At 34.4% G+C, this 27,596-nt stretch overlaps 1 protein-coding gene across 1 annotated transcript; it reads left to right on the plus strand.

Moving 5' to 3' along the window:
• Window positions 1-384: 384 nt before the first annotated feature.
• LOC148942083 (uncharacterized) lies at window positions 385-27,255 on the plus strand. Its single transcript, XM_089103337.1, has 4 exons — window positions 385-688; window positions 18,988-19,452; window positions 21,731-21,913; window positions 24,657-27,255. Exons 1-4 carry the CDS (start codon window positions 562-564, stop codon window positions 25,070-25,072), a joined length of 1,191 nt encoding a protein of 396 aa, XP_088959463.1. The 5' UTR covers window positions 385-561; the 3' UTR covers window positions 25,073-27,255.
• Window positions 27,256-27,596: the final 341 nt, after the last annotated feature.

The raw sequence follows: 27,596 nt of genomic DNA on the forward strand, positions 1-27,596 counted from the left end.
ATGATGGAAATTTCATACTCATATATGTAAAATTTTGAGTTTTTTTTCTTTTTATTTGAGAAATTTTGGTATAAAAGGCCTTTTCATTTTTCGTTGGTTTAAGGGGATTTTATTTTCTCAGGGTGATCATGAACAAACAAAGAGAGAAATTTCATTGAAGAAGAAACAAACGGTACTGCGGCCAGTAGAAAGAAAAGACAAAAACCTAACCGAACGCGGATATTTTGCCTGTATGAAAACGAGGCGTCTTCAACGCTGATAAACAAAAATAAAGAATAAAATAACCTAACAAAAATAAAAACCACAACTAAGGAATAAAATCAACTAATATTAATATCTACAATTGTCGTAACTGATCCACGTAGGTCTCAGAAGCTAATAGAGTTGCTTCGATGAGAATACCGAAGCCAAAGCAACTGACTTGAGTAATTAAGTTCATCAGCTAGTTTTACTTATAAATAACTAAAAAATCAATCAAATCTCATTTCCTTTAGAGATAAAGTTATTTCGGAAACACTGTTCATAAGCGCACGGACTTCAACCAAACGCCATTTCTAGCATATGAAACTACCTAGGAGTAAGAAAATTAAGCTGAGAATAATGAAAGTAACTGCCCTTCAACTTATATCAAATCTAGGGTTCTTTTCACCCTTTGAAATACTTGACCCTCAAAGTTTCTTGGATCTTGGTAAGTTCAATTCTTTAGAACTTAATTTTTTTTTAGCTAGGCCTAGGCTTTTAAGTTAACCTAGGTTAGTTATTGAATTGAGGTTGATTGTAAAAAATAGGATTTGCCTAGAATTGGGGCTTCTGAAAAAGGATTTTTTTTAAGAAAACAGCTCTTACTTCATAATAGGCCTATACAGAAAAACTAGTTCACACATTTGAAGGTACCTCCATTATAATTCAACCTGATAAATTTTTACCAAAATATATTATTGACTTACAAATAAAGTGAATATACCACTTGATGCCTTTTTAATATGCTCTTTCCAAATATAATAATCATTTGGTAAATATATACCAAATCATATTCTTGAGTTAGGAATAAAGTGAATACATCATTTGATGCCTTTTTTTATGCTGATTAGGAATATAATAATCATTTCTAACAGAAATGAATTCCAGCCCCCCCCCCCCCGATATATGCCAATTCAGGGTATATTTTTCTGCATTAGGGGGGGGGGGGGGGTCAAATTTTGGTAAAATTCTACTTTAGCTACTTTTGGCTATCTTGGAAAGGAGTTTGGTTAGGAAAATGAAACTTTCAGGGATATATATACAGGCTACAGTATGTCCCGGGAAGGTATTTTGAAGTACCTACCTCCACTCCTCCCTCTAGAGGGTCCTGACCTTTGATGACCTTTAAAAATCTGTGTGTTATAAAAGTGAAACCTTGTGATATAGATCTTCTGCTTAAAATGAAGTCCAATAAAATTGTTTTCAGCTTCACAACTTTGCTCAATCCTGATTTATAGAGTTTTAAAGATATGCAAATACATTTCCTAAATTTTGAAAACTAACATTGATATGACTTAAAATACTACTCAAATAACAGGAATTGCATTTTCAGAACTAAAGCCAGAGAAAAAGAAACTGATAACTGAAAATTCAGGTAAAATATTGTTTTTGTCAAAATTTCAATAGGCATAGGACCTGTCATATAGGCAAATTTCAAGATCCTCTAGAGGGAGAAGGAGTGAAGGTAGGTATTTCAAAATACCTTCCCAGGACATACTTTACCCTGTAGACTCATCCCTGAAATTTTCATTTTCCTAACATCACCCCTTTCCAAGATAGGTAAAAGTAACTAAACTAGAATTTTACCCAAATTTTGTTTCTGTTGTAAATGGGAGGTAAGTTTAAACTTTACCCCCCCCCCCCTAATGTAAAAATATATACCCGGAATTTGCATATGTAGGGGGGGGGGCTAAAATTCATTTCCGATAGAAATGATTATTATATTTGTAATCAGCAAAAAAAAAAGGCATCAAATGGTGTATTCACTTTATTCCTAACTCAATAATATGATTTGGTATTTATTTACCCATCATTTTTGTTGGAAATGAATTTTACCCCCACCCCCAAATACCAATTCAGGGTATATATTTGGGTAAATTTTTACAAAATTGTATTATTGACTTACAAATAAAGTAAACATACCACTCAATGTCTTTTTTTATGCTCTTTCAAAATATAATAATGATTTTTGTTGGAAATGAATTTTACCCCAACCCCTATATATACCAATTCAGGGTAGCCTATATATTTGCACATTAGGGGGGTGGGGGTAAATTTATTTCTGATGTAAATGAGAGATAAATTTAAACTCCCCATCCACCCTATTGTGCAAATATATACCCTGAATTGGTATATATAGGGGTGGGGGATAAAATTCATTTCTGACAAAAGTAATTATTATATTTGGAAAGAGCATAAGAAAAGGCATCAAGTAGTATATTCACTTTATTCTTAAGTCAATAATATGATTTTGTAAAAAATTACCTATATTTGCACATTAGGGGGGGGGGGGGTAAAGTTTAAACTTACCTCTTATTTACATCATAAATAAAATATGCCCCCACCCCCCTAATGTGCAAATATATACCCTGAATTGGTATATATAAGGGTGGGGGTAAAATTCATTTCTGACAAAAATGATTATTATATTTGGAAAGAACATAAAAAAGGCATTGAGTGGTATATACACTTTATTTGTAAGTCAATAATATGATTTGGTAAAAATTTACCTTCAACCTCCCCCCCCCCCATGTAAAAATATATAGTGTAAATTTAGAGATATTTAGATTACTGAGCTATGAATTAGGTGAAAATGGTAAAATTCTACTTTAGCCAGCCTACTTTTGGGATCTTGGAAAGGGGCTAGGTTAGGAATGAGAAACTTTCAGGGATTTGTCTACAGGCTATAGTATGTCCTGGGAAGGGATTTTGAAGTACCTACCTGCACTCTTTCTCCCTCTTGAGGGTCCATACCTTTAAAAATCTGTGTGTTATAAAAGTGAAACCTTACAAAATAGATCTTCTGCTTAAACAAAGGGTAGATTTTTTGCAGTTCATAATATTGACTTACAAATAAAGTAAACATACCACTCAATGCCTTTTTTTATGCTCTTTCCAAATATAATAATCATTTTTGTTGGAAATGAGTTTCTAAATTCATTTCTGACAAAAATGATTATCATATTTGGAAAGAGCATAAAAAAGGCATCAAGTAGTATGTTTACTTTATTTGTTAGTCAATAATATGAACTGTGAAAGATTTACCAAATAAAGTAAAACAAAATTGTTTTCAGTTTCACAACTTTGCTCAATCCCAATTTATAAGGTTTTAAAGATATGCAAACACATTCCCTAAATTTTGGAAAAAAAACCTTGATATGGCTTAAAATTCTAGGTACTGGTGCATTATGCAGGCACTGCAAAGAAGTCAAGTTTAGTTAATGCTAATGAAATACAATAGAATGACTATGTAATAGTTTAGAAACAAATTTAGGCTTTATATTTGCACATTAGGGGTGGGTGGGGGGATAAAGCATAGCATATATTAAATAGGTAACCTAACCTAGGGACCTTTCCCCCCCTAAAACCCAAAAAACAATTGCTTAAATGTTGTAACTCATTGAGAAACCACAGCTTTGCAATCATTTATCTATAGCGGTCTCTTGCAAATAGCCCATTTGATGGGTTTTGTGACTGGTTTCCTTGATACAGTCTATAGTGGTGGGCCCACATAATGCACATACCAAATTCTACTCAGATAGGCCTAACAGGAATTGCATTTTCAGAACTAAATCCAGAAAAAAAACCTGATAACTGAAAATTAAGATAAAATGTTGTCAAAATTTCAATAGGTATAGTCATGTAGACACATGTCCTGTAGACAAATCCCAGGACCCTCTAGAGGGAGAAGAAGTGGTGGCAGGTACTTCAAAATACCTTCCTGTGACATATTTTGGTAATTTTTTTGAAATTCATATTATTGACTTTCAAATAAAGTAAACATACCACTTGATGCCTTTTTTATGCTCTTTCCAAATATAATCATTTTTGCTGGAAATGAATTTTACCCCTATATATACCAATTCAGGGAATATATTCACACATTAGGGGGGGGGGTGGAGGTAAAATTCATTTCTGATGAAAATGAGAGGTAAGTTTAAACCTAACAATCCCCCCCCCCCGCCCGTAATGTCTAAATATATGCTCTGAATTGGTATATATAAGAATTGGGGTAAAATTCATTTGCAGCAAAATGATTATTATATTTAGAAAGAGCATAAAACAAAGGAATCAAGTGGTATGTTTACTTTATTTGTAAGTCATAAATATGAACTTGCAAAAAATTGACACATACTTTAAGCCTGTAGACCCATCCCTGAAAGTTGTATTTTCCTAACCTAACCCCTTTCCAAGATAGCCAAAAGTGGCTAAAGTAGAATTTTACTGGTGTAAATATTACACAATGTGTTTTAATACTCTTTCTAAAAATAGCTAGAATAAAAGATACTTTTCTTCAGTATTCTGGAAAAATAGAGACCAGTTTTGACTGCTCCTATTTTACTACAGCATAGAATAATGTCAGTGTAGTGACAAGATCTCCACCTTTTATCTACCTACTTGGTGAAATTTTCACCAATATTTTGTCATCATAAATTCAAAATGTGGTCTCTGTTTTGACAAGCAATTGAAAAGAAAAAATTATATTAAATATTTGTGATCTATAGAATAAATATCAAGAAATAAAAACTACTTTTTTAGAATCAGAAGACAATCAGCTTACTGTTAATAATGAATAAAATTAAAACACTGAAGGGATACATACATTAAAATAGGATAATTGTTATTTCCAAAAAGCTATTTTCCTACATTTAGGAGATTTAATTATCTTTAAAACTATATAATTTGGGAATAAGCAAAGGTATGAGTCTTGAGAGACTTTCCTTGTGCCTTTTTAGCAAATTTATATTTTACAAGTTTTGATTTTTATAAAAAAAAAAAAAAAAAATACTGCTTAAGTCCATGGAAGCAGAAGAAGTGGAGGTAGGTGCTTCAAAATATCTTCCCATGACATTGTTAAGAACTGGATGCATGCCTGAAAGTTTCATTCACCTAACTCAACTGATTCCCAAGATAGCACAAAGCCCTTAAACTAGAATTTTACCAACAATTGAAATAGGGTAAAGTATGCTTTTTTTTTTAATTAACTCCAATTTGAAAGCCTACATGTTTGCTTAAAGGAAGCATAGCCTACATAATTTACACCTTTTTTTTTAATTTAGATTTGCCTAAGTAGAGAATAGAGACTGGTAATTATGGCATACATTCCAGGTTAAAATGAAACATTATTTATTTATTTATTAATACCAAGATACTGTAAGCTTTAACAAGCTTGCCGCACTAAACAATTATAAAAAAGTCTATAACAATGTCAATGACATAACAAAAACATACAGTGACTGAAAACATTAAAAACAATATAACAGAAACATACAGTAGCATACCAACTTAACTGAAACATATCTGTTAATAATTGAAGCCTACAAATTAACTGAAAACACACTGTCACAAATCAGCTAATACAAAAGTAAAAATATTCTCAAAATGGATTGTTATAGGACCTAGTATAGAAATCTGTAGAGGCTAAACTACTTTTGAAAGACTGGACCATGGTACTTGCAACTATTTCCAATGGAAGTGCATTCCCAGTCTTCCACACTTGGCTTGACAAAAAGTTTTGGCCTAATCTTTTCTGTGAACATGGTGAGTAAATTTTGTGTTGGTGTTGACAGGTACTACTGTATTCTGTAGAAGTGAAAAAGTGAGTTGGAGCGGTATTATCAATGTTCCTAACAATGCGGAATGTATTTATTAGGTCAGCTCTATCACGTCTGAACTGGAGAGAAGGCAACTGTACTCTTTGCATTCTCTGGTGGTAAGGTAGATGACTCAGGTATGGTATGAGTTTGGTGGCCCTACATTGCACTCTCTCAATCCTCTCTCTATCTCTCTTATTACCATACTGATTAGCAATACTCAAGTACTGGACGTACAGTGGATACATAAAGTGAAATCAGTGAATGAAGATTAAACTTAAAAAAAGTATGCCTTAGACGTAGTAATTGGTAATTCGCCTTATGGGTGATATCTGATACATTTTTATTAAATTTGGGACTTGAATCAAAACAAATCCCAAGGTCACAAACATATTCGACACTTGAAATTAATTTACCAACAACAAAGTAATGGTAATGTTGAGGGAGTCTATGCAAATAGTGCACAGCATTTCACTTGGTTTCATTAATGAACATAGAGTTCGCAGTACACCACAGGCCCGGAGCCACCAAATCCTCTTGAAGTAAAGAAATCTCATGTTCACTCATGACTGACCTGTAGATTTTTACATCATCTGCAAATATTTTTAAGGCCAAGATCCTAACAACACCTGGCAAATCATTAATAAAAAGGCAGAAGAGTACTGGCCCAAGACAACTGCCTTGTGGAACTCCACTTATGACAGACATAGGTGATGACAAAGCATCACCTACTGCAACCTCTTGGGTTCTATTTGTAAGATAATCTATTATCCATGCTTTAGTTTGTGGGCCAATACCATATAGTTGACATTTGTTTATCAGAAAAGGGATGGAAATTTTGTCAAAAGCTTTGGAAAAGTCAATATGAATACAATCAAACAAAACATCCTTATCTGCCATCAATTGAAAATCATGAATCACCTCAAGAAGTTGTATGTTACAAATTGGCATTTATGGAAACCATGCTGAGCAGAATGTCATAAATTATTTTCCTCAAAATGTGGATGGATTCTGCCCACTACTATTACCTTCATTATGCGGGAAAAGATTGATGTATTTTAAATTGGTCTGGAATTATTGAAATGGGACTTTGAACCATTCTTGTACTGGGGCCTAATGATAGTTCTTTTCCAAGCTGAAGGACATTTACCAGATGACAGACAACGATTAAAGAGATATGTGAGTGGTCCAGCAAGCATTGATGCAGGTTCACGTAACATCACATTTGAAAATCCATCAATATCTGTTGCCTTTCCTGGATCAAGATTTTGGAGTGTCAGATAAACCTGCTGGACTGTAAACTCTGAATCAACAAATTCTTTTGTTAAATCTGGAGGAGTAAACTGAGTGTGTGTTTTGGTGTGTGTTTGAGTAAAAACTGAACTAAATACCTTATGTAAAAGTTGTGATTTTACAAAATCATCATCTATATGTGAAAAAGTTTCGGGATCTATAAAGGAAGTGGATGATGGGAATTGTGAAACTTGATTCCTTCTCACATATTTCCAAAATCTTTTTAGCAACTTTGGACTGATGCTATAACATTTGTCTCCACCTCTTGACGATTTAAACAAAGGAATTTAGTTGCTCTATTTCTAGCTCTTTTATAATTTAACCAAGAATCAACGGTTTTAAATCTTAAATGATCACTCCACCTATCACCTTTTTCTTTTAGCATTTGTACAATATACCAAGGAAGGATCTGTCTATTTTTGAAAAACTATCTACTAGTATATATTGGTACATATTGATCTTTACCTTTTATAAGAGCCTGCTTAATAAAATCAAAAGATACATCAACAGTAGCATTACATTGCTGTAACTCCTCTCGTATAGAAAGAGATGAAATATAATCTGAAAATGCAATATAATTTCCTCTATCATAATCATATTTGGGAGAATGATTTGGAATATCAGAAAAACCTACAACACAGTTTAGTGATATCACCAATACCAAATGATCACTTTTTCCTAGTGGTGGCAAAAACTCAACACTAGCAAAACTCAACATCATCTGGTGATTTTGTAATTACAAGGTCTAAAACTGAAGGGGTTGAATTAGCGCGCAAACGAGTAGGGTTTTGAATGTGCTGATACAAATAATGCACATGTAAAGTTTCTAAGAATTGATTTTCAAATGACTCATCAGAAAGTTGTGTTGTACTTGATGTCCAATAAATAGAAGGTAGGTTAAAGTCACCAACTACTAGAAACTTAGAACTAGATAAAGAGACAGTGGATAAATACTGCAATATTTTTCTATTATTAAATGAAGACAATTCACAAACACTAGGACTACGATAAATGGCTACAATGGCTCTAAAAGCAATTGAGGACCCGGGTAATTTCACATCAACTACTAAGGATTCACTTATAATTGAAGAAATTGGGTCATTAACTTCAATATACTTTAATGAGGTATGAACATAAATGAAAATTCCACGCTTATAATTAGTATTTATAATGAGATTATAATCAGGCACTTGCTGGAAAGATATATCTGGGTGCTGACAGTTCTTGGGTAGTGATTCTGTAATAACAATAACATGGGGTTTGCGGGTTGATATTAGGGAATGAAATTCATCAATTTTTGTAGACATACAGTCTGCGTTTGTATACAGAACAGATAAATTACTTTGTTTGTTAATACTATGTAGAGGCAGGGAATAGGTTTTTAAAGGGCCATTCTGTTGTTTTGGATAATGCACGTTTTAGCACGTTTTTTGTCACTATACAGCCATTTTTAATTCCTAACTTTTGCTCTCCAGCAGCAGCTCTTTTCTTGATTTTTTCTACTAATTCTTTTCTGTGTACCCTGTGTTCTTTTGAGGTATCAGTATAGAAACGAATGTCTCCCTTTTTAATGCAGGACTGTGTTAGGATGTCAATTATAGTTTTAAAGAAACTGACTGAGAACAGTAATGGATCTGGTTGATTGGATGAGTTGGGAGCATTTGAGTTGGGGTTAGTGCTTGTCAGTGCAAATTGGTCACTGCACCTACATCAATTTGAAACCTGTTTTTAAGAAAATTTTGTAAGAACTGTAAGTCATTGGTTTGGGGTGGAAGACCATAAGCAACTAAATTCATGCGTCTTTCCAGTCTGTCTTTTTTTGTAGCACCATCTTTTAAACTTCAGTTTTCAGCTTATCAACAATGGTATGATTGACCATTTCCTCAACATTGGCCATGGACACCTTAAATGAGATAATATTTTCTAGACTCTCAACTCTAGCATTAATACCTTCAAGAAAGGTATGCATTTCATTTTGAAAACCAACCTACATAGCTTTCATTTCACTACAATGCTCATTAAGAGCTGACTTCAGCAGCTGGGGAAGTTCTTACTGGGCTGAACCTCTAGATTTACACATGGGGCATACCCAGGTGCTACCAAGTTAGTCATTCATTTTTAAAATATATCATATTCAGAGGAGGACATTGATAGGCATTGTGCACATAACCATTGGTCACATTTATCGAATTGCACAGCACAGGAGCTGTTGTCAAATAAACACCAAGCAACAGCATATTTATCAATGCCTTTTACAGGAGTAATTGATTTCTGACATTAGTTACTTTGTGGAAGGGGCATCACACTGGTAATAGGCTACTAAACTGGCTGTAATTTCAAAACTGCCAACAGGTGTGCGAATTCTATAATCAATAATCAAGTATACTGAGGCTACCCAGACTGCTAAGGTGAGGGGTAACACAACAAAGTAGAAACATACACTTGTATAGTTAGTAGTGCCCAGCTGTCACAACTGTAGGCTACTAGTAAACATAGCCAACAATAAGTGAGAAATAAAAATCCAAATAAGCTCACTCTATGGAACTAATCAAAATGTAGGAGAAGAAAACAAACCTTAGCCAATTATTGTTTGGTAAGCTGTTATTTTTATATATAGGCTATTTCTGTTATTAGAATATAACAAACTAGTATTACCATTTTATTCCCCTTTTAATACTAGTAGTTGTTTTTCAATCAAATGCTTTAGTTGGGTGGCTTTACAGAGGGAAACATCGTAACAAAAATAAAATTTGTAGTATTAGATTTGATAAATTTACAAAATTCCATTACCATCTTAGGACAAAGTGTACATAATATCTGATGCCTTTTTTTTATGCTCTTTCCATATATCACAAGCATTCCACTCTTGAGTGCTCTCTCTCCTCCTTTAATTCTATATAGGAAATCAACATAGAATATAGATTTGTACTCCCCCCACGAAAAAAAAAAATACAACAAATTTCTTACTTTATATGCATTACTTTATTAATATGCATTAAGTTTTCATTAATCACATTATCATGTTCACTTCCATTATTACTCACATTCATAAATTATTTTAAATTATAATTTGATATCCAACAATTCTAAATTCTTTTACAATGAAATATAGGCTAGCTCTAATGGTTTTGACTGGTCAAGGAACCTATTCACAAAGAAAATTGAGCATCAACAGATGCAAAACAACAGAGAGATGTGCTAATTAGGCCTTGTGCTATATATGGGGCCATCAGGGGGGGGGGTATGGTGCATTTGCAAGTGAAATGATTATTGTACTTGGAAAGAGCATATAAAAAGGCATTGAGTAGTGTGTTAATCTTATCTTCATGTCAGTAATGGAATCTTGTCTATACTTTCCTCCAACTCCTTATTTTTTTCTTTGCTTTGTCTAAATATCACATTTGTATTTCTGACAATCTATCACACCACCTCAATGCCCCAAATGTAGCCCTAGAATATATGTAAAACTGAGAGAAAACACTAAAACAGTGAAATTGTTATTTCATAATATGCAGTACTTAATTGTACATGCATCAGGACACAAACCATGCAGCTCTCCAGCTCTCCCTAGCAACAGGATCTGGCAGACTGTTGAATTCTACAGGTTACAGTCTTGGGTTAATGGGGCAATAATTTCAAGCCATGAAGGGTCCCATCTGCAACCATGTCTCTGGAATCTGCCAATTGGCTCGAGGTTAGATTTGATGGTGTTGAGCCAAGTTTTAGCTTGTCCTTCGTGCTGTTTCCTCCAATCAGGTGCTGGTTTGTAGCATAGGCTTTAATTTATATAAGTCTTGGCTGGTCTTCAGCAAACATGGCCAAACCAGGAAAAGCAGCAGCATTTAATGATAGTTGTGATGTTTTACTTTTGGTCACATTGTTGGCAAATGATTTTATTTGGGATTTGGTCACTGAGATGTAACCCCAGTATGATCCTCAGGCATCTGTGTTCAAAAGTGTTGAGGACATGTGCCTTGGTGACTTTTAAGGGCCACATCTTGCAGCTGTACAGCAAGACCAATTGGAATAGGACATCATAAAAACAGATTTTTATTTTCGAGTGAATTTCCTTCTTTTTCCATAGTGGCTTCCACAGCTGTGTAAAGACAGCAAAAGCTGATGAAATGCATCATTGGATTTCTATGCTACATCTGCTGTTGATGTTGATGTACAATCCAAGATACTTGAATTTATTGACCACTTAAATCTGCTTTTTGTTAAGGACTATAGGAGTAGAGTTTGTATCTGGGGCAGAGTCTCCAACTTTGGAGACTTTCATAAGCATGTTCTGGGCTTTGCCAATGGATTTGCCAAGAAGAGCAAGATCATCAGCATAATCCAGGTTGGTGGTACTGAAATCAGGGCTAACCTTGACTCCTTTGAAGTTTGGCATTGCTTTTTTCATTACCCAATTGACATTAAAATTGAATAGTTCAGGAAAGAGTACACATCCTTGCCTCACACCATAGTCAATATTGAATAGCAGAGAAAGTTCTCCATTGATGCAGGCTCATGTGTGCTGATAGTAAGCCTGAATGAGTTGTATGATCTTAGGTGGGACACAATCCTCTTCCATCACCATCCAAATTCCTCCATGGAAGACAGAATTAAAGGCCATAATGAAGTTGATGAAGACAGCAATGGTGATTTGTTGAGGCTTGGCTCTATGTTCAAAAATCTGTCTCAGGGTGAAGAGTTGGTCAATACAGTCCGTGCTGGATTTGAAACCAGATTGGCTGGGGCGGGTTCTTTTGTTGTGGACTTTGCAGAATTGGATAAGCAGGATAATTGCAAAAATCTTTGCTGCAGTGCTCATTAGTGAGATCCCTCTGTAATTTTCGCATTCAGTATGGTCGCCTTTCTTGAAGACTGGCATTATAACTGAGTCTTGTCATTCTTGGGGAAGCCATTTTTGATACCAGATTGAGCAGTAGAGCTTCTGTAGTTTCTCAGCAAGAATAGTAGTGACTTGGTAGACTTTGGCTGGGATAGAATCTGTGCCTGGTGCCTTGTGATTCCTCAGCTTCTTGATTGTCTATTTGATCTCTTTTTATGTGGGGTGGGGGTGAACATTAATGTTGCCATATGGGGCTTGTTGACTTGGTGGTACTGAGTTCTGGTTAGGGTTGCTTGGCGGAAGTGCAGTGGCAATACTATTGGGAAGAGTTTGAGTGGAAGTGATGTTATGACTGAGGTTCAGCAGCTTCTGGAAGTTGTACTGCCATCTTGCGATTATGTCGTCTTTTCTTGACAGAAGCGTTCCATCTTTGTCTCACACCAGTTGAGATCTTTTTACTTTTCCCAGTTGCTTCTTTTAGTAGTTGATAATGCTTTCTGGTATCTGAATGACTAGCAGCCTTCTGCATATCTGCTGCCACATGGTCCCAGTAGTGTTGTCTGTTGCAGCAGGCAGATTTATGGCATTCTTTTCTCAGTGTATTGAACAATGTGGAATTGGTATTTCCAATCTGTTGTTTCTGTTTTAACAGCTTGATGGTGTCTTCTGAGATCCACTTTTTCTGCTTTCAATTGAGCCTGCCAAGGACATGATATGCAGTGTGTTTCTATGAATCAGATTATTGTGTTTCCTTCCATTATTATCCATATTGTGAATCATTTCAAAAAATAGTTTTATTCACAATTTGCCTGTGATAATTAAAAGGGCAACATATGCTATTTTGTTGTAACCTTTCAGGAGAGCCAAAAAACAGAAAAAAGTTTGTTGGCTATTATCACTCTGAAGGATGAATCTAATGGAGGTAAAAGGGAACCTATTCTAAACCAACCTTTTTTGCTCTTTTCAGCAATATAAATTAAATTCAAATATTCTGACGGAATTCAAAATTATTCCATTTTATGATGTATGTCTTCTTTTTCATATAGATAAGGTAATTCTTCTTTTAAAAGTGTGCTTAGTAGATTCAAAATTAATCCATTTGAAGGCATATGTCTCCTTTTTCCCAGACAAAAAAGGAGACGAATGCCAGGTCTCCATCTTGTAGCTCCAAAAGATAATCCTCTTTTGTCAAAACTGGCATATGTCTCCTTTTATCGTTGTAACAGTACAAGATAGGACAATTCTGCCTGCACCATTTGAATCCTCATTGTGAATTTACCCATAACATGTACATAACTCATTACAACCAAAATGGTATATGTTACCTTTTAATTATTACAACCAAGTTCCACTGTAATAAGTTGGGAAAATTAGCAATTTAAAGATGTTATGCTTTTTTTTACAGTGTTTCCTTATGAAGAGCCTATAGTGTTACCTTGAATTTCATTAAGTGAAGACAAGAGTGACCTGTTGTATGACACATCACAGGATGAAAGACAGCAAAGGAATATATCATTGAACCATAAGTGGAACATCAGGGGGGGGGGGGGGGCATTGTCAGAGACACAAATATGATAATTGGAAAGAACATACAATAAGGAATATAATGCTAATGCTTGTATTTTATTAAGATGTTTCATTCTGTGGAGTCACACAATTACAATGGTACTTTCTGTTGTTTTCTTTGATATTGAGGCAGTGTATTTATACACTGTTGCTAACCTAGTATACCTAAAAAAAATTTTGCCTGACCTCAGACTGCTGGCCAATATTAAGGAAAACCAAGGATTTAGCTTGTTTTTCAAGTATATTTTCCTCAACAAAATAGTGAAAAAAAAGAACACAAAATCACTTTCTTTTTCAATGACCAAGCTGGCTGGGCCTGCAAATCAATACAGTCTGCAGTGGGACCTTCATAAAATCCAAAGATGGAGATAAGATTGGCTAATTGAATTTAACATATGAAAGTGCAGTGTCCTTTACTTTGCAGCAACAACCCTTATCAATTGTATGGCATATCTCATCCCATTTTGCTGTAAGTTCAGCACTAAAGACAGGTCCCAAAGAAAGAGATCTAGGGATGCTGGTAGATGAACAATTGAAGTTCTACCACCATTGGCAGCAAGCAAATTAAAGCTTTGTTCTTCTTAGATGCACCATACCTAGCTACTACCTGCACTTAATCCAAGGTTCTAGTCAGACCTGTTTTGAGTTTTAGTACTTGTTGCACTCCCCGTCCTAAAAAAAAACAATACTAGCGTAATAAAGGGAGTTCAGAGGCATGCTGCAAAGTGCATAGGTGTCAGCAAGATCTCCCATACAAAAAGAGGCTAGAACTTATGTGACAAGAACATTAGAGGCTAGAACACTCAGCTGAAGAACCTTCTCTTTGCCAAAAAGTCAATTCTGCAGCATGCAAGAGGTCACTCACAAAACGTGCCAAAGTATCTTGTTAATACACAAACACAACACCATTATTTTCCAAGCATGTTTTCAATGACTATCAAAGCCTTTAACACAAAATGTTGGGTGTACCTGCAACTGCATCCATCAAGTCCAAGTTTGGCAAGAAATAGAACAACAAGTCATGGAAATGTGAGTGGGACTGTGTGCCTGATTCAACTATCCACTTGATGCCAGTCTCATTATATGAGTCCTTTCTGGGAGGTTGATGCTGTTTGTAATATCCAACCATCTTACATACTCTATGTGAAGTTGCTGTTGTGCAGTATTGTTAGCTACAGGTCACTGCAGAATGGTTTGGTGGTCCATACCCACTTTGTGGTCACTGTTACCAAGTGGGCTTAAATTGCGTCTATTCAGTAGATATCTCTTATGTTGGGCCACTAAGTTTTAACACTGTGAGGAAATTTTGCCATCATTGGCACAGAGCAAACAGACCCAGTATGGGTGTTTATTTCAGCCTGAAGTGCAAATTAAGGTAAAACCCTAGGGCAGTGGTTCCCAAACTATGGGTTCTGACCCACCAGTGGGTAGCAAGCAAATATTGAGTGGGTTGGGGTCACAAGCATTAATATTGGTAATTATCAGATTCCATAGTGGTGTGTTGAAGAACTTATTTCTTCTAATTGAAATGAAAAAAAAAATTAAATAAGAAAGACTTAAAATAAGAATCATAACTTAAATAATTTTTTTATTACTTACATAACTATACCTGCAAGTTTTTTTACAAAGTTATTTCAATGGGAAGGATGTGTTTGTTTCTAGTTTTTCTTCACTACATTTTCAGCATCAACTTCAACTATAGCCAAAAATCTGGCCTCACATAGATATGATCTAGTAAAGATGAGGAGAAATTGTATAGCTTCATCAAAAAGGCAAGAATAGTTATCATCAACTAAGAGCCAGAATTTTGATTAAAACTGTTTTCAATTAAAACTATTTTTCAGTGATGTATCTTCTGATAAATCATTGAGTTGTTCACCTGCCTTTATTGACATACTAGTTGGTAAGTCATCTTGATATGGGTTACAAATCCAACTCAACAAATCAAACCTTTTCATCTCTTCTGCAAATTGTCATCAAAGATATTTTTTAGCAGTGGTGAAAGACTGGAAATTTCAGACAGTACATTCATCTTAGGCTGCACTTGGTTTTCAATAATAAAAGTTTTAAGTGTTTCAAAACAAAGATACTTCCCATTACCACTGCAACTTTTCCACACCATCAGGTTTCTCATTGATACTCGAATTTTATTATGGACTGCAAAAATGTCTGATATGTTTGAACCTTGCAAATACAAATTGAGTTTGTTTAATTTGAAAAAAAATATCTGCCAAATAAGTGAGTTAAAAACTCCACAAGCAGAAGGCTACCAAAAGTTCAAAAAGTTGCTAGGAACCTAGTCTAAAACTGTAAAAGTCTCCTTCTATATACGCATCTGTATGTAAACTTGCTACCAAGCTTATTCATTGCTATTCTATAGAACAAAAGCTTGATGACTGGTAACCAAATAGAAGAGTTCTAATAATAAGTCTTTTTCGACTGTAGATAATATGCAAAATCACATTAAAGCTGCTTATGCTTCCTGTATTCTGATGTATCTCAATTTCTTTCCAAAGTTGCTTAAAACATCTTAATTTGTAGACATATTTTGTGAGGCAGTGTCAACTCTAAACCACTGGAGAATGGTTCTTATGGATCATACCTACCTTGTGGTCATCATTGCCAAGTGGGATTAAATTGCATCTTTTCAGCAAACCTCTCTTATGGCGTGTCACTAGGTCCTTAACACAGTGACATGACATTACATTGCCATCAATGAAATGGAGCAAAACAGATCCAGTATGGACCTTCTACAAGCCTGTTCATTCTGCACTTCCTAGTCGGATTCTGGAGTTATGATTTCAGCAACTTTAATATACTCAAAAATCTTGCCTAAAATCCTAAAAACCTGGTCAGCACCTCTTAAATATTTTCCTCTCACAACACCATGCACTGCTTGTATTTTCAAGTGTATATCACCAATACCAACATGAAAGGGCATGTACCTTTTGTTGTGCAAGTTTGATCCTCATATCTCTCTAGATCAATGCACAATTATTATAAGTATTGGTATATATTAGTGATAGCTTATTGCTCTTTTTTCAGACTATGTAGGATGGGTAAAATGTGATGGAACATGCTTTTTAGCTTCAAACTTCAATGGTCTTTAGAAGCTCTGGTAAATGCATTATACATAGTAGAAATCAGATATGAATAAAAATATACCATTAGGTCTTCTATTCAATGCTCTTTCCTAATATAGTAATCACCTCTGTCACAATCATTTCGCCCTATACCTTAAGACGTTATTTGCGCGCTACAAAGCAAATCTGGCTTAGCTTTTCATTGTTTATTTCCATTACTCATGACTACTGGAAAGCTGCCAGACATGGAAAAGTAATCCAGTCTCCTAGTGGAAATACGTTTCTGGTGAGTCGTTTTTAGCACTAAATTCAAATTAGAATGCTCATGAATTTAATAAAACTTCCAATTTTGACTTTTTTCTTTATTTTAATGGCAACTACGTAGAGAAATGAGCAAATTTTTTGAAAACCATGCAAAATTTATAGATAAAAATTGATGATGACAACAGAAATGTTGTCAATGTTTATGTAATTTACTTTTTTACCCATTGCTTGCAAGTAGCCAGGAAAGTTTCTCTAGCTGATCATATAAGCCAGGTTTGATTTCCATTGGGTTTTCACAACTGGCACTTTTTTGTCAATAAGATATGGTTTGTCACAAATAAAGGCCTTATACCTTTACCAAAAGGTATGAATTTTAGGTTTCCTCCTTTGGTTGAAATTGTTTATCTAATAGTTCTTCTTTTCGACAATCATGATAAGTACATAGTCTTAAGTATTTGAGTTATAATATTCTTAAAGGAAAACAGAACTTTGAATAATTAAAGAATAATTAAATTAGTTGCATGTTGTGAATCTGCAGCAAGAACTTTCTACTGGACAGAGAAGGGTCAATCCTTAACTTGATTGAACAGGGAAGGATTCATTACTTAGTAAAACATAGGAAGAAAGGAATGGATCGGAATGACAGTTTTGTTTTGTTTTTATAAAACATGCCTTATGATGTATCATGTTGCCCCTTTGCAGAAAATCTCAAGCTTTCCAATCTACAGATGTTCGCCCATTTAATTGTAATATATTTCAAGATGCAGCTTTTCTTCCATCATAAATCGCTAACTGGCAGCTGGCTGGCCACAGTGTACCTCTGATTATCAAAATTCACGCTTAAGCAGTAGGGGTCCACTCTAAATAGTCCATGGATGTCTGTAAGTTGAAAGAGAAACAGCATGTCTATATTTTTGAGGTAGAAGGGGACATTGGATGGGACACAAGCCAAAGGACCAGCCTATCCGGCAGATAAAAATCTTTACATGACACTGATTTCAACAAAGTTTAAAATGCTCACCATTTGCAAAATACATAATTAACATGTTTTGATTTTGAATGCCTGTATTGGAGTTTTAACCCAGATTTGTAATCAGCAGGCTCAGAAACATCACATTGTTTTTCCACTTGATATATTACAGCTATGTATTTTGAAAGGGAACACATTAAACTTTTTGATCAAGAAATAACAAAAAAAAACTTTTGACCAACATTTTGAATCAATCAGACTAAGTGAAGCTGTTTGTGATAAAAGCATCAAATCGGAGATAAGGCAAAGACAGACTGAAACAAAATGCTTCAGGAGATTGGAAAATTAATAATCAAAAAGTGACACGTAGTCAAACGTTTCAGGTACACTATAGTCAAACATTTAGTACCGCATGGTTGCTTTTTCTAGATCACAGTGCCAACAGAACTTTGGAGGGGAGGGGTACGAGTTTGACAATTAAAAAAAAAAACACGGTGAATAAATCTCCACAACTAGAAGCAATAGGACAAATGCAAAATACCTGTAAATAGGTTTAAAGTGCAAAAAGGAAATCTAGAATATTTAGTATATTCCAATTTTAGATATAAACCTCTTGTTTTGCATAATTTCGTACTTCGAGATTATTTCAAGTAACATAACCTGAACGTTTCAGGCTTTTTTTAGGTATCCAAAAATATTTACAATTTCAGCATGTATTGTTAATCTGAATTATTTTGTTAGCAAAATTGGAATTTTATGGGGCAGTCTTCATTGGACAATTTGGTGTAGTCTGGTCCTAATTGTCTCCCTCTTCAATTGCTACATCTTTATGTATCAAATAAGCTTTTCGAAGGTATACTAAATAAACTTTAAAATTGTACCTGCACTCAGGAACTCCTAGAAAAAAAATTAAGAGAAAATTGCCCGAAATGAGTTTTTTGTTCTGTAAATTGCTGCTCTCTTGGGTCTCCCTTGTGTCCACGTATGCAGGATATATTGAAAATACTTTTTGATACCTAAGCTAGTAAATAGCTTATTCAAAATGACCTAATGCATATACTAAATGTATTTGCTCTTGAAAAGTAATGTTAGTAGCTTTTTAATCTTTTTTTTTTTTTATTCTTTACTGTCTTTTTTTAGATACTGAATTGTCATCTGACTATGACTCAGATTTGGATTGGCCAGATATTTCATCCCCTGAAAGTACAACCTTCGAATCCCCTGTTCCTCAACTCCCAGACTTAGTTATGTCAGCGCGACCACCGAAGACTGGACAGAAATATGAGAAGAAAGCTGCTCCTAAACCAAAAATATTCCAGAAAGAAAAAGTAACCCCTTTAAAAGCAACACCAGAAAAGCGTTTTCTTCATAGAAAAATTGTTGCAAAGTCTAGATCAGAGCCATCTATGAAACGAAAAGTAGTGAGCACACCTGCAAATAAAAAGGTTGTTATGATAACGTCTCGTTCACGAAGGAAGATAGTTAGACCAAAGAGATTTCAAGAAGCATTTGATGAATTGGAACTTCTTGCAAAGAAATATAAAGCAGAGATACAGAAGGATAGAAAGAAGAAGGAGGACTCAGACAGTGATGAAGTTCAGCTAGGTTAGTATTTTTGCATCATATAATTAATTGTGAATTTAATTTTTAACTTTTTTGTGTGACTTTAAAGTTATCCTTTTTCAGCCTATTCCCAACAATAGCTGCACCATTTAAACTGAAAACGCTATTCGCAACTACAACAGCGCCTTCAAGGGAAATCTACACCCTCTTAGATATTTTACTCGCGTTTATTTTTCTTTAATTTGGTGTCCGCTACAACCAAAATCGCATAACTGCATACGAAGGTCTTTCTGATTAAAAATTGAATTCTCGATTTTTTCCCAAAATTTTTCTTAAAAATGTTTCTTTGTGCTTTATTTCGGTTTGGCTTTATGGTTATTCTTTTTAAGCCAATTAGGCTAATGCCGAAAATAGGAATTGTACCTTCAGTTTTTTTTTTAGTTTTTTGGCTGTCTATCTCTCAAATAGACAGCCTTGAGGCTAGGAAATGAAGATTTTGTGCTTTGGTTTGAATTTTTTTTTCTTGGGCTGCTATCTTGAAAGGTAAGCCCAATTACGTTAATTTTTTTCTTGTAATTTCGTTTATTCCGCTAAAATAACTCATTCCAGCTGGTTGTCATTTCAGGATATTTAACATGCATGTACTTTGTTTGCAATTCAAACCTAGTTCAGTTCAGCAGAGCATTAAATTTATTCTAGGTGAAAGCTGAGGGGGAAATTCTTAAAAAGAATATAATGGGCAAATCATACAAAAATTAAGTGAAATTTTGAACTCATTTGTAGAAATAATTAAATTATTTTTTGTGTGTGGAGAGGTGGGCGTGCGGGGGGCATGTCCGGATGCTACGTTTAGTAGGGAGGAATGGATTGTTTCCATAAGAGGAACTAGATGCATCAGAAAGTGTATTTTTTGCCAGTATGTTATAGGTTTTTTGTAAACGTTCTGTTGATCAATGCTACAGGCGAAACTGGCGTTTCTGGGATTATTTTTTTCCTTTTGCTATTTCCATCGTATTTATTTGATTCTATAAATTGATAGGGATCATGTGTTTAGATATCTTTTGTTGTAGCTGACTAAAAATGGAATGGACTGTACAATTTTTATTTGCATTTTCAAAAAAAAACTTTAAAGTTTTGTCTTTAAGTTTTGTAACTCTTTGCTGATGCAAAACTCGTGTCATAGGAATGGCGTTATATCCCTTCTCTGAAAGAATCTTTCCAAATTTCTATCAAAACAATTCGTCATAATGGTATTTTGATTTCAAATACGGTGTCTACATTAAATTTTTTTTATGTATATTTGGGATTATATATATATATATATATATATATATATATATATATATATATATATATATATATATATATATATATATATATATATATATATATATATATATATATATATATATATATATATATATATATATATATATATATATATATATATTTGAACGGATGGTGTTGGAAAAATATGCAACTAGAATAGAAAATATTTAATGTCAAATATATTTTCCATACCCTAGATCAGGCGTTCCTAACCTTTTCCCAGACTTACATCCCTCTTGGATCTTGTATCTCTATTCCATAGGTAGGCCTTTTTTTGCTCAAACACTACTTAATATAGGTACGCTGTTAGATAAAATTAGGAAAGGAATTCTTTCCATAGGCATCACGCAAAAATTCCCCTCTCAGCCCCGAAGGTACTCAACCCCGAATCACCAATCTGGAACCCTGGGCATAGGTAACATTGGCGGCACATTCCTGATTTTTAAGGCTCTTGTTTACTGCTCATATATTGAATATCTTTCCTTAAATATCGGCAGGGTGTTTCAGGTTTATATGGAGAGGAATGCTTGGAGTAGGTTAAACATATAATTTGTTTGGGTGAAGTTATTTATGTTATTAAAAGTATTTACGTACAACCTGGAAAATATAAACTATAAATGCCGACCTACTAAAGTTGCATCTTCGTTTAGCTACTTTCTATAATAACCAGCAAACTTTTTTTCTTTTTAGCTCGTTTTTTGAGGAGCTTTTAAATCTGTATTTTCTTATTCGGAGACTAAACTGTCCAGATAATTCTTAGCTATGCAATGAAAAATGGTGTTTTAGAAAATTCATTAAGGTAGACTTGGGTAACAGTTGGAAGACAAAATTCACAGAGCCAGCGATAAATAACTATCGGTGACAACCATAATTATCATACCTTTTGTATTCATGCCATTGATTACCAAAGGTGTCAATATATGAAGAGTTATTTTATGACGGACGAGAAAAAGATAGTGAAATATGTTTGTAATATTTATCATGCTTTCAGATGAATCCCTAAAATGCGAGAAGTGTGAAAGATACTTTCGAACTCAGAACCATTTGGAACGTCATTGGAACGAGATTTGCTCTCGTAGATGTATTGAGTGTCAAATTACTTTGAAGGATGGAGAAGCACTCAAAGTACATACCGAAAGTGATCATCAACCGCTTTCACTGATTAGAAAGTCATGTAAGTAAAGATTGGTAACTTTTATAACGCATATTTTGAATCGATTATATTTTTAAAGGATCCACTATTTTGTCAAGGGATTATCGTTGAATTGAATGAGATATAACAGGGAGTAAAAAATATTAGATTTTTTAATTTTCTAATTCTTGAACCCCAAGATTTCTCTTTCATGAACCGACACTATACATGGTGAGGGTCCTAAAATCCCCAACAGTCTGCTGTGCAAAATTATAAAATTTACTGCTAAGATATACTATTTTTCTTATCATTATCACTTTTTAACCTATTTTAGGAAGGAGAAGTACGAGTAAACAGCTGGGTTTAACACGGATGACAATCACATTCTCAAAATAAATAAATTTTCCATACGGCTTATGTTTTCCACAAAGAGCTTAAACAGTCATGGTTGAATAAGTTGTAACATAATGAAATTTGTTAAAAATGAAAGATGTAGTTAGTATTATATATTAGAAAACACAGAAGCTACAGTAGCTATGGTTTACGAAATATAGCAACAATAGTAATCAAATGGACCGTTCTCAGATGACTGTATCCAGAACCGAATATGCAGAAATTTTTCCTGTATGGCGGGTGAAAGAGGAAAGATGTAGTTAGTAGTATTGTCGGTTTAGTTTGGAGTTAGTATCGTATATTAGGAAGCACAGACGCTGCAGCAGATAACAACGGTAGTAATGAAAGGGACCATTCTCAGATGACTAAATCCAGTACAAAATATGGGGAATTTTTTTTCTGTATGGTGGGTAAACTGGCATTATGGATTCTTTAGGGAGTGTTGTACGGATTCATATGGAGTCTTTTTAGATGGAAGAACAGAGACATTACAATGGAAGTACAATAGCGAATATTTCACAAGGAAAGAAATTCATGCTTACCATTTAGTTGGGCAGTTCTCTTTACTGTATACAAATCTGTGTATATGTAGTTGTCAAGATTCATAATATTAATATGGTCATTACTCCTTGCCGTTATCAGGATAGCAGGGATCATTTATTTCCTGTATTACACGCCGGATATAAATAAGCAGGTAAAAGGTATTCACTACTAGTTGTTCCACTTTTGGAAATTTAGAGCGTATTGTGCCATCTATGTCAGTTTTTTAGGGTTTATATTCTCTGTGAAATGCCCTGTTTTGCGATGTAGGAAATATAAAATAAGAAAATTTTCCTCTTTTTGCATCTTTCTGACGTATCAGCAACGAAGTTTTTCGATCTTAAAAGAAAAATGGAAAGTAAATTTCGAAAATGTAATTCAATTGATGGATAAAGCTGAATCTCAGGTATAAAATGATGGTAAAATTATTGTCGTACTTTGCAAAATAAAAACCGTAGGACAGTTGAAAATAACGTACCAAAGACTTGCAAAGGAACATAAGCACATAGTAGTGTTGGATGACCTGTAAGTGGTATGTCATAATTCCTAGATGATGTATTTAAATAGCCGATAACACCTGTGCTCTCATAAGTCCCCTGATGTTTTCTACAAAATATTTACGTTTGGTTTTTACCGTGCGTACATTTCTTTTAAGATAATTTAATACGTTATTCTTAAAGACGTATCAGCCATGGTAACCAGTTTATGGTAAAAATTTTGGTTTATGGTGAAGAAAGGGGTTTTTTGTTGTTGGATTAGATTTATGACTTTGATAGGTCATTAACTTATCTTTAAAGTAAGTCAAATATAAGCATTTGACCTCTCGTGGGCATTTTTTGCACGAATTCAATGAGCATTTTTTTCCATTTTTTTTTTTTTTTTAGAAAGATATAGTTTTTGAAAGATTATAGGTTTGCCATGAGGGATACAGCATTTAGCTGAGGAATGAGAGTTATATCCAGACTAGTCACTAACTCCTGTTGAATATTCAGCAATGAGCCATGGATCAGTTCATACCTATTTTACTCTAGAGCGGTGGCTCCCTTACTTATCCGGTCTACCAGTCTGTCTTTTAGAAAAATTATCACTCAGTACACCCCCCCCCCTCTCTGGAAATTTTTTTGTCTAGTTTTAGTAGCTTTAAAAAAAGATACATGCATTGATTTTTTTTCCTTTTTCGCAAAGAAAAGTGTAAATTAGAAACGCTGGTGATGTAAATTATGAAACTATTTATTGAACTTAGAATAGATAGGTAATGAAGCGAAAATTAAAACACTGCGATTGCTATTTGATTGTTATTTTATTTATTTATTTTTTATTAGTAAATTGGTTTAGCCCCCCCCCCCTCCAGTGGAATCCTTGACCTGAAAAATGGGATAGGGCAAAGAAAATTAAAAGTGATTCAAAATACAACAACACAATAGAAAGCATAACAGTTTATAAACAGATCGTTTTCTTCTATTTTATTGTGCAACCATGGCTACCAGCACATAGTTTTTGTATTTTGTGTGAAGCCAGGAATTGACTTTGGCTTTCCATTTACTTCAAGTGCAACCCCAGGTAGTAACAAAGCAACAAGAATGTAAATGTATGGAGCAATAAAAAATAAAACTCCAGGCAAAATCACGTCATCTTTTGTCTTTTTCGTCAAAGAAGTCTTATTAATTTTTGGGCTCTCAAATGAAAATTATTACTTTTCTTTCTGGGGTTTAACTCTAGACATTCCAGTGCAAACTAGAAATTAAACAAAATTTTAAATGGTGCTTTGGCCGAAAGATATCGTCTTGAAACGTCGGCTTTAATAAATTGGTTTCTGTTTTGAAAACTTATTTGTCTTCAATTGATTTTACAGTGGTAAAGCAAAAGAAGAAGGAAGTCAAAAGCACAAAACCAAGAGGACCATCAAGACCTCACAAATCCACTGAATCTGACGAAGAAGATAAGCCTTTATCAAAACTACAGAAACGGGGACCGACTAAGAAGCAACGGAAAATCGATCCAAATGCGCCACGTCGCTGTTGTCTTATTAACTGCCCAAATATTCCAGGAAACGCCAAGTATTTGTGTACTTTTCCGAAAGAACCGGAATTAGCGGAAAAATGGGAGGTCAAAGTTGCCAGGGCGAATAATAAGCGCCTTACACCCTCGGATGCTTATGTATGCTCCAAGCATTTCAGGGAGGAGTTGTACATGGGAGGTGGGCTATTGAAGCCGAATAGTGTGCCTTCCATATTTTGCAATCCAAAAAAGAGAAATTCTGTCCCTTAATTTGCTGTCTTCTTATTGGTAAGTTGAATGATATGAGGATGTTGTACTTTCTAATCGGCCGTCCAAAATCAAAACTCATTATGTCGGGTTGTTTCCAAGGTTTGACTTGGGATGGATCAACACAGGGGAAGGTCTTCTTTAACCGTTAATTAACTGTAAAAAATTAAATTTTATGTGATTTTTACGTTTGAAGAGGAGGGGGTAAACCTGGAGCCTCCCCCTAAAAATAGCCTTGACAGTAAGTACGAAGAATATGATTAAAGTAACTGTACAATAAAGCTTCTGGGTTTATAATATATAATTAGTACACCTTTCGTTAGAATTTAGACTAGTCGAAAAGGGATATCTAGCTCCATTTAAGGGACGCCTAACAATTTTTCTTTGATTTTGGACAGCCCTAGTGTAATTCTTTGTATAAATTTGAAGTTTATCTTTTGATTGTCATATATTTAGAAGTGGATAATACATGATATTTTTCTTCAAGTTCTGTGTAGTTTACAGCTCCAGTTTATTTTCCAATTATAAATGTTTTAGCTATTCTGTCTTATTGGTCCAAACTTCTTTTAAGCCGTCAAAAAATATCAAATTGGCTATAATTTTTTTTTTTTCAAAAATATCTTATTTAAAAATGGCAAAACTTGGAAAGAAATACAAATAAGAAAAGGCTGCATCGTTTTCGGTTGGGTTAAATAAGCATATGCATATGCAAGTATAGGCTTTATAAGATCTGTGCTAAATGTCTGATAAAAAATAAAGACGAATCTTTTGGGAACAGCTGTCACGAAACTTGAAAAAAAAATCATAAAAAATGGCATCTTTATAAAATAATGGCCTCTTCATAAAAATCATAAAAAAAGAGCCAAACCCTCTTCGATGGGATAGCTTTGGAATTTGGGATTAGCCGTTGTAATTTTAAATTTTAGCCCCTAACAAGCTTTGTTTATTTAGATGTTTAGATGAAAAACAAACCATATCCTGCATTTTAAGTTTTTTCTGAGAACTGAATTCAAAAGCCGGAGACATTCAAAATTTAAGAGCAATTTACCCGCATAAACAAGTTTAAAATTTAAGAGTCTAAACCCGCATAAACAAGTTGGTGAAACATTCAGATGCTTCTAACTTTTAACTGGATGATTTGCTAAGACAGTTTTTCGTACAAAATATACCCAATTTTTGTTGTAGAATTTAAGTACACAAATCTATCTAGACGTTACCATTTCAGATTCTGAGTCCTGCCGCATCTAGATAAAGGAAGTTTCAGCCCCCCCCCCCCAATCTATTCTGTTGACGTCCCCTCCTCCTCAAGTGAAATGAGCACCCGTAAAGACGATTCATATCCGTTGCTTTATTTTTTTTTATAGATATTTAGCATTGTATTAAATTGCCATCTAGAGCCTTTGCATAAGAAAAGTACTAAGAATATACCAGACAAACTATACGCAAACTTAAACCATGCCCTTGCGAGCTTAGGTTTTGGTATGCTGCCGTTTAGTTTTTTTTTTATTTATTTTTAATAAACCATGGTAGCCTACTTCTATTATGTCTAACTCTAAAAGCTTAACCGGTCAATGCATTTCACAATGTTTGACTAGCCTAAACTTCCCTGTCTGATATCTACTCTAATTGACAACAATTTTACGTGTCTTTGGCAATTGTTTGATTAGTTAAGAGTGTGCACTATAAATGTAAACTCTTAGGATGAAATTGCAGCCTACAGAAAAATTATGTAGTTCTTTCCTGTTATCCTGTCGGGATGCTAAGTCAAAGCTACCCTAACATTTGCGCATTGCGTTTCAGGTTTTTAGCGCTCGCAGTGTTTGAGGTATTTATTGAGTCTGGAAAGCCAAGGCTAACTAATATTGCTTTTCGGAATAATCTTTGCACACTGAAATACTGTTCATGTAACCATAATTCCAGCTATTGGGATAGAACTCATCCTATGATTTGTCTCTTGCTCTTTGACTCTTTCAAAATGGAAGAACCGGTTCTTTCAAGAACGGAAGTTCTGTTTGACCCGGTTTGATCAGCGACGTTTCGAAACTAGAACAACACGGCTATGTAGGAATTATCCCAACAATACTGATTGCTGTGCTTCTGTTTTCTTTTTGGTAGAAAGCACTACAGAGATCGTGTGAATCCACTGTTACACTGACACTTGAGGGGGGTGGGGGATTTACCCCCCCCCCCCCCAACCAAAAAAAATTCCCGAATTCAATCTTTTGAAGGTACTCTATGAAGTATAAAAGCACCATAGTATAGAGTGACCTTTAAACAAACTAGCTTTGAAAGGGAAACTGGACAGGTGTCAAAAATAATAAGTAGGATATTGTGCAGTTCATTGATTTGAGAAATTTTAGCTCATGCTTTCGTTTTGGACCATATTTATCGTGAAAATGCTCCAAATTTTTTTGGTTATTGTTATTACAAGAATATATCATCTTAATGATCGATAAATTTTAGCTCCTTAATTTAACAGAATAATCTCAGAATAAAGAAAAAAGCATATACAATAGGTAACACTATC

The sequence above is a fragment of the Artemia sp. Qi Xiang Cuo genome, chromosome 17, assembly GCF_049724085.1.
Source record: "Artemia sp. Qi Xiang Cuo chromosome 17, ASM4972408v1, whole genome shotgun sequence".
NCBI classification, from domain to species: Eukaryota; Metazoa; Arthropoda; class Branchiopoda; order Anostraca; family Artemiidae; genus Artemia; species Artemia sp. Qi Xiang Cuo.